The sequence below is a fragment of the Rhagoletis pomonella genome, unplaced genomic scaffold (genome assembly GCF_013731165.1).
Source record: "Rhagoletis pomonella isolate Grant_MI unplaced genomic scaffold, Rhpom_1.0 Rhpom_scaffold_00005, whole genome shotgun sequence".
Taxonomy (NCBI): domain Eukaryota; kingdom Metazoa; phylum Arthropoda; class Insecta; order Diptera; family Tephritidae; genus Rhagoletis; species Rhagoletis pomonella.
The window spans coordinates 37,583,690-37,594,684 of record NW_023458559.1 but is presented as its reverse complement, the minus strand read 5'-3'; the positions used below and the strand labels follow the sequence as shown (position 1 = coordinate 37,594,684).

Genomic DNA, 10,995 nt, shown 5'->3' with positions numbered 1-10,995 from the left:
AAAAATATGTACTTTCCATTACACACAAAAGTAGCTTTTAAATTTAAAGTTATGTACATACATACATAGTATGTATGTTCAAAAAACTAAAATTTACAGATTTGAATTTTCACTAAATAAAAATTTTCTATTTATAAAGCGCCTCAAAACGATTCTAATACTAAAAAATTCTTTGTGTAGGAGTTTGGGTAATGGAGGATGGTTCCGTGCGCCGAAGTCGACATAAGTTCGGAAAGCTCTGGGTAGCGACTAAACACCCGTTTGGGAGCGGTCTAAAGTGAGAAGGCTAGAAACCTCGTGCGCGCTGGGCTTGGGTCCCACCACTTTAAAGCCCTTCTTAAGGAAAACCACGATTTTGGTATTAATATTTCTCGCTGCTGAATTTGGAAATTTTATAAATTGGCTTCTTTATTGATTACGCAAACATTTTTGTCATAGAAGCAATTTGCTAGATGAGAAAAAAACAAAGCCTAAAAATATACAGCATTTCATTCAACAACATGCATATTTGTTTTTTTTTTTTTAGGAGTCGAAGTGACCTATCGCGCAGTCACTTTGACGTCGGTTCATTGCAGTTACCTCAGTAGGGGAGGGCACTCCCCTAGCTCAACTTGTCGGAAAGTCGCTTTTGAGATCAGTATCCATGAGGATTGGTCCGCCGTAGCATACATGTACTATACCTTTCGAATGCTGGACATTCAACTGCGTTCCATAGCCTTGCGGACTTCGAGTACCATTTCACATCAAAGCTGAATCTCTTATACCGATTTTCCTAGCGTGCTTGTTAAAGGGAATCCCGCCCTAATATCCTAATGACAGCAATAACTACTAAACACTCACAATATGGGGCGTCAGAGTATATTTTAAAGTACCGGCAGGTGTCGAAACTATGGCACGATTACTGTGTTTGCGGTCCGTTTCCCCACTCAGACGAGCATACCTCAAAAGCTGATTGGCTATCCGAACGACTTAATACCTAACCTCCAATTGTCCTCTTTGAAAGACGGTAATGTTTTCACCAAGAGGGAACGAGGGTTAAATATATTCCATTTCGGGAAAGAGATGGAGTCCATTCGAGTGTAGTGTAGACAAAGATAGCATAAGATGCGACCCGGTCCCACCTAACAAAGTGCACTCTCGTCTGATCAGGAATGACATACCGAAACAGCCTCAATAATCTTAGCTTTTCAGCGAAACGAAGTGCCACAGCCCTTCCAGTCACTTCTCCAACGCGGTAGCCCTTAACGCCCAATATAGGAAATACGTCCTGACAACGTCAGTATTTATCAAATCAATTGAGGAATGAACCCCAAGACCTCTCCAATACTAGTACCTAATTCGGACTGCATCCGATAGCAGAGCACTTGTTGATTACTACCACCAATGACAATGCAAAGACCATCAGTACACGAAATCGTCGGAATACCTGATTCGTTAAGCTTCCCTAAGGAAGGGTAATCGAGAAGATTACAAGCCGCGCAAACCCTTTAACTAGCCTCACAGAGACAGCACTACTCCAAAGGCTAGCAACATTAGTCCTAGCTCCAAGCATTGCGAGAATGCACTCAACCTGTATGGCGTAGGTACTTCGAAGCCGAAATGCCTGGCCAACTCTGCCATTACTAGAACTGTCGAAAAGTCCTAGAAATTCATAAAGCCAGCAACGGCATGTTTATTTCTGTCTATGATACTCTGTATTCAGCCATTCATTTCACCCAGAGCAGACTGGCTAGACGATTCTTTTTGGCTAAGGTTTGGAATAGGCCGGTAGAGGGGTTGTCCACAATTCAGCCAGTCCTTAGCAGACAATTTTTTTTTGCAGGCGTTGGGCGCCACATTAAAACTAAACATAATATAAACACGGAGAATAGCTTTAGTAAATCAAAAAAAAAAAAAAGATGAAAAAGGTGTTTTTTTAATTTACAAATTTGAGACGTACGGTACGAGAAAATGGGCCGTATGAATAAAAATTGATTTTCTTTTTTTTTTATTGGTTAGGTAAACACAGATTGTTTTGAGGATAGAGTTTAGAGAGAGTTTTAGTGCTTTCCTACAAAAAAAAAAATATATATATATATTATTAACCGAAACGTACTTTTATCAAAACTTAAAATTTTTAACCAGCCACCCTTACGTTGAAATCTATAAACACAACTACATTACCTCTTCAAACTTCTTTGTGATGAGCGTGAAAGCCGAGAAGATCGCGCTGGTCGTACCAGATACAGTGACAATGCGCTCCGGGCATGAACCGTCCGAGATGTTGATTTTTGCGCCAGACTGTAAGGAGATTTTGAGCATAGAAAAATTAGATTTTGAGCGGAAAACAATTTAATTTTTTCAAATACCTCCTCACGAAATCTGTTCACAATCTCGCCTTTTTTGCCAATAATGCTGCCGACTTCCTGCAATGAAAATAAAACAAGATACAACAATTAATAAATAAAAATACAAAATGCTGAAAATTTGTTGGAATATGAAAAGTGGTCAGATAAAATCGATTACAATCGCATGATAAAAAAAAAAAATGTAGATAATTGACTTGTTTGCAAATTGTTTTGATTCTAACAAACAAAACAAAAAGATTAAATTTGTGTGCCAAAAGCGACAGCCATTTATTGTTTTTGAATTTTGTGGTCTACATGCACATTTAGTTGTATTTCAAAAGCGCAGGTGATACACATACAACTGTGTGCATTTATTTGTATGCGAGTCTAAACTTAAGCCGCAGGCAAATAGAAATCAACAAATTACTTTGATTGTACATATGTATGTATATCCTGGCACTATGTCACAACTATATACATATCGATGATATGTATATAAATATATTGTTGTCAACCGACAAAACATATGTGTTAACCATATGAATAATACACGTCGACATATTTTGATACGATTTACATATCTACGTGCGATAGTAGTTGCATTGGAATGCACTTTCGAAGTTTAGTTTAAAAAGTTTTCGCCTTTAAACATTGCAAGCATGCAATGGCTTAACCACAGCTATGCCTCACAAGTGAATTTCCTGATGTATCCTGAAATGCATATACTTACAATGATATATATACAAATGAATACGTAAAGCTGCACAGTAATGCAGTTTACGCACATGTACATACATATGTATGCATGACTTTTATGAAGATTCACCAATTACGCTGAAGGAACGCTAAAATGACAAAAACTAAAAACACCGAGACACTTACTTTATTTTGGGTTGCGGATCACGGATCTGCATATCGTTTTTCTATAACAAGTCATTTTCACAAGATATTTTCATTGTAAGGGCTTGTGCCAATCAGCAGAAAAATTCTATTGTGAAACAACTTTTTACTATGGTGAGAAAATTTTACATTTCTGCTGTGGCAATTAGTAACTTTTTATTGCTCGAAATTTTTGACATTTACCCTGTTACAAAAGAAGTTGACAAATTAAAATGCAGCAATTAAATAAAAAAAATATTTGTCTTTACAGACTTTAATTCTTCTAGGACTGCATTTATTATACGCCTTAGCAATAACATAAGGCCAAAAAACAGTCCATTCAACTCATAGTTGTCAAAAATTTACAATCCAGAGTTTGCATAATGAATAAAAAACAGAAATCAAACTTTAACGCCATGTATGAGTATGTACGAGTGCGGCCATGTGCGATGCGGCGTATGAGTAACATTTTTTCCTGCTCATATTTCAACAAAAAAAGCTTTAAGCACTTTCTTTTAACAATTTACAAATTTAATCTACGACCCAAAATTAAGTTTACGTGTTTCGGCGTCTTTTTGTGCCATATAAAAACTTGAGATTTTCCCTACAGTGTTACCAGCAAAATAATAACAAAAGTTTGTCTAATTTGGTTTTTTAACCAGACAATTTTTCAATTGAATAGTGACAGTGGTAATGCTTTTCACTTCCTATTTCAAGGCTTTTTAAAGTTTTGCAAAAAATAACCTCCAAACAACTGCGAATTAGGCAAAATTCGGTTGTAAATATTTGCCTAGGTGGCAACTATGTTTAAAAATATTTTTAAATATAAGTATTTCCGATTCCCTTCATTTCATAATTTAACGGCCGGTTTCAACAGCACTCTAAGTAAAAATTATTATTTTTTTCTGTCTAATATCTTTTTACTTTTTTTTGTTTTTAGTTGGCAACCCTTTTCCAAAGACACTTCTTAAAACGCCCCTAAAATGAGACGTTTTGTACTTGTAGTTAGCTACAAAAAGCTTACTTGAAACTAGTTGACAAATAATGCAGGAGTATGTTTTCTTTAAACGCGTTTATATTTAAATATCCTGCACTTCGCAAATACTTTTTCGAATTCAGGACAAATAAAAGGAAGATTGAAATTTCATATTATCATTTTGAAGTTATGTCTGACGGAGTTCGAATATGGGACCACCTACAGCAGAATATGTAAACAAATATGAAATGTAATAAAATAACTAAATAAAGTAAATACAAAAAAAAAAATAAAAAAATAAATAAAGTAAATAAAAAAATATTTTGTTTTCCTATTGATATTTTATGTCCAAATGTAGTTAGTTACCCCTTGACTATTTCGCGGTCATCGCCATAGAAATATAGTTAGCTTTCGTCAAAGAAAATATACAGATAATAGCGACTTTTAGCTCCTTCCTGATCAACTTAAGGTTAGCTTATAGTTAGATACATTTCCTGCAGGGTATCTATATATATAATACGCGAAGGCATTTTTTGTTCAGGATAAAAGATAATTGACCTACCGCTTTTTGGTGTTCACGCAAAGTCAGCTGTTCTATTAGCGAAACACAGCCAGCTGCTCGATTAGCTACAGTGATGGAAAACTTGGTACAATCGTTTACAGTTTCAAAGTACATTCGATACAAACACTGTAGTTGATTACGCCAGGTAGAGAGAGTTTATTTCTTTTTTAAACGTCAATCGTAGATTCACCTTCATTTTATAGCCAAATTTGTTAGCTGGGAGTCCAGAAGTTCAGATAGTATCGAAGCGAAAGATTATCCTATTATTTTCTTTAATATCGACGGTACTTTGGCAAAACCTCGTATCTCAGAAATCACCTACTACTTCGTATATAGTAAAAAATAATTTAAGTTAGGCCTTAAAATGAGATACGCGGTTTTGCCAAAGTACTGTCAATATACAGCCAGCGTCAAAAATATGAATACCCTGACGTTTCTTTATTTATATTTTCCATACCAAATTTCAACAGCAAAAACCAAGAAATACCAAAAAATTTCATCTAAATTTTCAGCTTTTCAATTCTATTTCCTAGAAAAATTTGGGTATTCAGTTTTGTATTCCATTAAGTTTTAGTATAATTTTGACGCTGACTGTATGTAAATGTAAATACAAAAATACACATTTACGTTTTAGGTACATTTATCTGCTTTTAGGTAAAGTTTTTCCGCAGATTGGGTACAATTTGAAAATTCAATTTTCCATCCCTGATGGATAGTAGCTGCAAAAAAAAAGAGGACCAGAAACAAACAGCAGCGTTGCACGAAAAAGTTCATTCAATTAGCACTCAATTAAGCTCTAATCGAGCAATTAAGAAATGAATTTTGAATGGTAAGCCGAGCTCAATTAGCGCCTTAATACTTTTACTTGCAAAGAGCCCTGAAACCCGTGCAAATATTTTTTTCTTCCAAACGAAGTGGAGTTCTCGTTTATAATATTTTCACCGAGTTAACGAATTGATCTTTAAGAGGACCATTCCCTTGGGAAACGTGTAATCCCTTCTCGTTTTGTTAAGTCGAAATATGTAGGTAATTTAATCAACAGCATATGTGCAAAACTCTAACCTTTTTTAGAGAACATAAGGGTCCTTAAGATTTTAGTTTGTAATTTCTTTATTTTTTAGATTATGACCTAAGTTTCCTCAACAGTTAATCCCCGAAATTCACTGAGAAGTAAAGTTTCAAACTCGTCAATCGTGCCTCACTTGAGTTCAACTTAATCTCATTAAACACACTCTTTAAGTGTTGCAAATCTAATCACTTTCACACTTGTTTGCATTTCCGGGAACATCATTAAAGAGTTTGCGAATTACATAGAAACTCTGCTGACTAGTTCATTGTCTTCCTCCTTGCAGGGTTTAGAACGCCTGCCATAACTTTTTACTATTTGCATACACTTGAGTATAATCAAATTCCATTGTGTTGGTTAGCAGTTGTCGGAGCAAATATTTTGACTAGAATTTCGTTGAAAATTTTAAACAAAACTTACATGCATAACAGGCGACACAAAAATTTAGTTTGCACAAGTTTTTATTTTTCATTTTGCTTCTCAGTTACGCTTTCTAGTTAGGAAAACAGTAAAAACAACTACAATGAAATATACTATACACACATATATAAACCACAGATTCTACAAGTTGCATAATACCCTGGATATTGTGCGTTACTAGCTGGAGGCGGAACTTGTAGATTTCTGGTTTTTTCGTTTTGTAAAACATACATAAATAGAGCCCTGAAACTGTATCCGTATCTAAGTATGTAAGTAAAAATTCTGATAAAAAGATCACACTTGTAGAGATGCGTGCAATGACTCCATGACTACATGCCTGTTATAATGTGAAAATTTGGAGCTGATTGTGGGGTAATATTGCATGATTCTTTAATGACTAATACGGGCAATCCCCAAACGATCACAAATCATACGTCAGACAGTGTATTTCAGGTCAGATTTTTTTTTTTGTAGTGACTTGTGACAAGTCAATTGTCGCACAAGTGCAAATTTAAGAGCCACATTTAGTATAAATAATTTTATTCGCCGTTTGAGAAGTGCACATGTGGGCTTAAGTGAAGAACGAACAAGCAATTGAGGGCGCTAAAAGTAGACAATTCTCTGGTGGAGTATAGAACGCAAATAATTATAGAGTATGGTGGAGGTAAGCACAGAAGAGGCGCATTCCTAGAGACACACACCAATGTGGCTCGCCACTTCTGAGCAATTCAACTGCGCACTCCTTCTTGCAAAAGTTGGAATGGCTGTACGCCAAATTTGTCACCTATGCGGACTATATCACTACAAAGTGCCGAGGCAAGTTCTCACAGACGCTGTTCGACTTGACAGAAACCACTTTGGGAAATATTCTGGTGATCCACGACCTGTAATAAGTATTTAGGTTCATTCGGCAAAAGTGGGACTGGTGCTCTTTAAAAAAAAGGTTCAAAAAGGTTCGGTAACTTCAGGACTAAAAATGATCCGCTTAAGTCTCAAGAATAAAGCTAAAGCTAAGTTTTTGTGCCTAAATCTCGATAAAAAGTTGATCTCAGGAAATAGAACGTTGCTTGGCGTTGCGGGAAGGCTTTTACAGCTCTGTACTCGCGTAAGGGAACCAATAAATATGACGCATAAAGTCAAGCATCTAACGCTTGGAGGCTGCACTAAATAAACTACCGAGCAAAGTACGACTGCTTGCTCTAATCTGGGTCAGCGTGGCAGCCCGAACCGCGCGAAATGAACTTCAAACACCTTTCCAACTTTGAAATATTCTTTCGATTATTTGACAAACGTAGTGTTTTTCCGGGCTGAGGACTCTTCTTATTTGGCGCTGTAACCGCCTAAGAGGTTTTGGCCGAGTTCAACAAAGCAAGCCAGTAGTTTCTCTTCTCTGCCAACTAGCGCCAAGTCCTCATCCACTTGGTCTTTCCATTGCAGTGGGGTCCTCTAAATTCCTAAGCTACCACAAGCTGGTTCCGGTTTGAATACTTCTAGAGCTGGAGCGTCGGTGTCCATTCGAACGATATCTAAGCTAGCGGAGCCGTTACAGCTCATCGTTCCATCGCTGCGGTACTCGGCGTCGCCAATGCGTAAAGGCCCGCAAATCTTCCACAAAATCTTTCTCTCGAACACTGCAATAGCCGCCTCATCGGATGCAGTCATTGTCCATGATTCTTCGCCATATACCAGCACGGGCATGATGAGTAACTTATAGAGTGTGGTTTTCGTACGTCGTGAACTTTACTTCTGAATTGCCTACTCAGTCCAAAGGCTGAGGACTGACGTTATAAATAAACTCGGGAGAAATGCAATGACCGAGATCCAAGTGGTAATCAGCCCTTTAAGCCTCGCCACGCCAAAATTGCGCTAGACTGTTATCGAACTCCACAGAAGATAGCCCAGCAGCCCCGCTTTCATATTTTTTAATTATCCGGTAAAAGAAGTTTTTATTGTTCCATCTGCTATTTTCAACAAAGATTGTTTATGCGCAAGAAATGAAAACTTAATGCAAAGCACCGTCTTTCGTAGCGCTAAGTAATGAAAAGGTGAGCTCGAATAAGGTCGCAACGTTCTTATTATCTAAGACCCATCGGAGCCATTGCCTCGAGAGTTCAGCGAAGCTAGAAAAGTTGCCAAAAATTTGGGTCAATGTGTTTCATTTATGCAAAAGAGAGAGTATAATAAACCGACATTTTGGAGAAGATTGTGAAAACTTCTTTTTAACACAAGACTCTTCAAAAATATACTTGAAAACGGCTCAAAACTATGCTTTCAATATGATGCTTCGGATGCTTGGTAATCGGTTAGGGACGACCTCACTTCATTGGGCCATAAGCTACATATGTTTGGCTCGGAAGACTAGGAGGCCAAAACAATATTCGTAACTGCCAAAGTGGTTTATTAACCGAATAGATCCACCTGCAGTGGAATTCTGACAATCGCCACGCTAAGTTTTTGTTGCCGAAATTCTTTAAATGAGAAGTGGTGAGACCTGAAAGTGTACGACATGAAAAATTAATAGAAGCCTAAAAATATGTTACACAAAAAGTATAAATTTGTAATACATTTTGCTTATAATTATATGGTACATACTTTTAGGCTTATCTTTTTGCATACAAGATCCGATGTCTAGTAAATAGAAAAATCTGGCAGTATGAGTAACTAAATATTGCATGCTGTTAGGCGCAACTGCTATTCTTTTGGATATTAGTGATAGCGATTTTCAGTATCCCACTGTTGGGCCACATATTGAGACTTGCCACAACTATTTTCTCATAATCTCGAGCTACAGTTTCTAACCCACGTTTCCAGTAAGTAATTAAAATATTCTACCAAATCTGGTTTAAAATTGTTTTCAATTTGGTATGCATCAACTAAAGTTACCTTGGATCAAAGTTACGCATCAATAGATATTATGCCATATCTTGCAATTAATTAAAATAATCAGCAGCAGATTTAACCCAAATATTCATACAACTGAAATATGTAATTACATTAAATTCGGCTGTAATCCATGCACAACTATTTATGTATGGTATGGTATGGTTTTACTTAGCTTATAATTCCCAATTGAATTCGAAATTACCTAGGCGCAAAACATTACTAACAACTCCACCCTCCATCACCGCCACCACCTACATACGAGTATTTAATTTCACTTTGAGCTTTTAATTCATTCGAAGCGCATTTAATTCACTAATTTTTAGTTAACATTCACACAACAGTCAAATGAGGGCGTAAGGAGTCGACGGCATAGTTTTGCTAACAGATTGCAAAGCACAAAATAAGCAAATACGATACATGCACAACAACAGCTAGCCAAAATCAGGATGCTACTGATGCTGTTTATGGTGACTTTTTGAGGTGGCTGTGACTTGTGCTTGGGCGCCTATGTATACAATTCAAGGAAATTTCCATAAACGTGTGTGTGTGTGAGAATTTCAAATTGTTTAAGGCTTCTTCTCCCATCTTTTTGTGGCACACCTCAATGGAATATTGAATAATTAGCAACAGAAATGTGTTGGCCTTGATTTTGTTTGCTAATGAACCCAGTAGGAAATAAAACATATGTTTGTGCTTAAAAAGATACACTGTAAAAGGCAGCTCGTAAAATTGACCCCCTAAAAGGGCAATTTTAGATAAATTTCGTTGTTTAAGGCGCGTTGGTTTGGAAAGTGAACATACTCGAATATAAGTAGATTAACGAGGCAAAGGCATGAGAAACAGGGAGGAGGAGAAAGTTTTGAACACAGATTACACTGAAAAACTCAAAATCTGAAACAGAGGCAGGTAATACAACTTACTGTGAAAAAGAGTTACGGAAGTTGAGTCCAACACACTTTGTATGTAAAAATGCGTAACACCGTAAAAAAAAAAATTGCCTAAAATCTACGGTAGGTCTTAGCTACTTCAAACTTACATTTCATCATACCAAAATCGAATGGGCTACAAAGCTGCATACCATTTTTCTTAGAATTATGATTAAAAAGTTGGACATTCTGATGATACTTTTTCGAATTTCGCTAATTTTTGTACAAACTTTGAAATTAGTTTACCGCTTCGACAGCAATAGTTTAAGGTAAGGACGTGGGGATAACCATTCTAATACATACATATGTGTGTATTTACCGATAGCGATCAACTCGAAAGCCGATTACACAGGCTCAAGAGCTCTACAAATACAACCTTATCCTTTATAGATGAGAGGATTCGATAGCGGATTTGGGGCATCAAAGCTACAAAATAGTTTTTACAGAACTAACACCACTAACACCTGCGTGTAAAGCGCTGTTTGCAACTCTCAAACGAAACGAAACACGAAAAATGCATATAAATTGACGCACAAAAAATGGAAAAGCAATTTCTTCTTTTCTTCTATCAAAATTTCTGAAATCAGTTTGCAGCTCTCAAAAAAAAAACTCGTATATTTATTACTTCCAAGAAAATTTACAGCAACTGCAAAGCACTTTTCAAGCAATAGAAATGATGAGAAATATTTCTTTTTATTTTTCTTGAGAGCCCTTAAACACTTCAACGGAGGACCAAAGAATTTTGCCAAAAAAAAGAGGTCATCTTCATATATTAAGGGAACAAATTGGCCTTTTTGTTATCAGTGAAGAAGCCGATACAGACACAGAAAGTTTCTTATAGAACCGGCTGCTCGCCCGAAAATGTGCAAAAACTCAGCTACGAAAAAGGCGAAATATTTCATATGTTGCTTATCCATGCAGAGCGACGAGAAAGGGCAACTTTTTGCACCATACTA

At 36.6% G+C, this 10,995-nt stretch overlaps 1 protein-coding gene across 4 annotated transcripts in view; it reads right to left on the bottom strand.

The window, feature by feature from the left end:
- Nucleotides 1-2,131: 2,131 nt before the first annotated feature.
- Nucleotides 2,132-10,995, bottom strand: part of LOC118738898 (poly(rC)-binding protein 3-like) — a 42,557-nt gene continuing 33,693 nt past the window's right edge. For all 4 annotated transcript variants that reach the window (XM_036469925.1, XM_036469928.1, XM_036469929.1 and 1 more), the window contains 2 exons: nucleotides 2,349-2,405; nucleotides 2,132-2,280 (listed from right to left, as the gene is read on the bottom strand). In XM_036469925.1, the coding sequence (XP_036325818.1) occupies nucleotides 2,155-2,280; nucleotides 2,349-2,405 (183 nt within the window). In that variant the 3' untranslated portion in view covers nucleotides 2,132-2,154. The remainder of the gene's footprint in view (nucleotides 2,281-2,348; nucleotides 2,406-10,995) is intronic.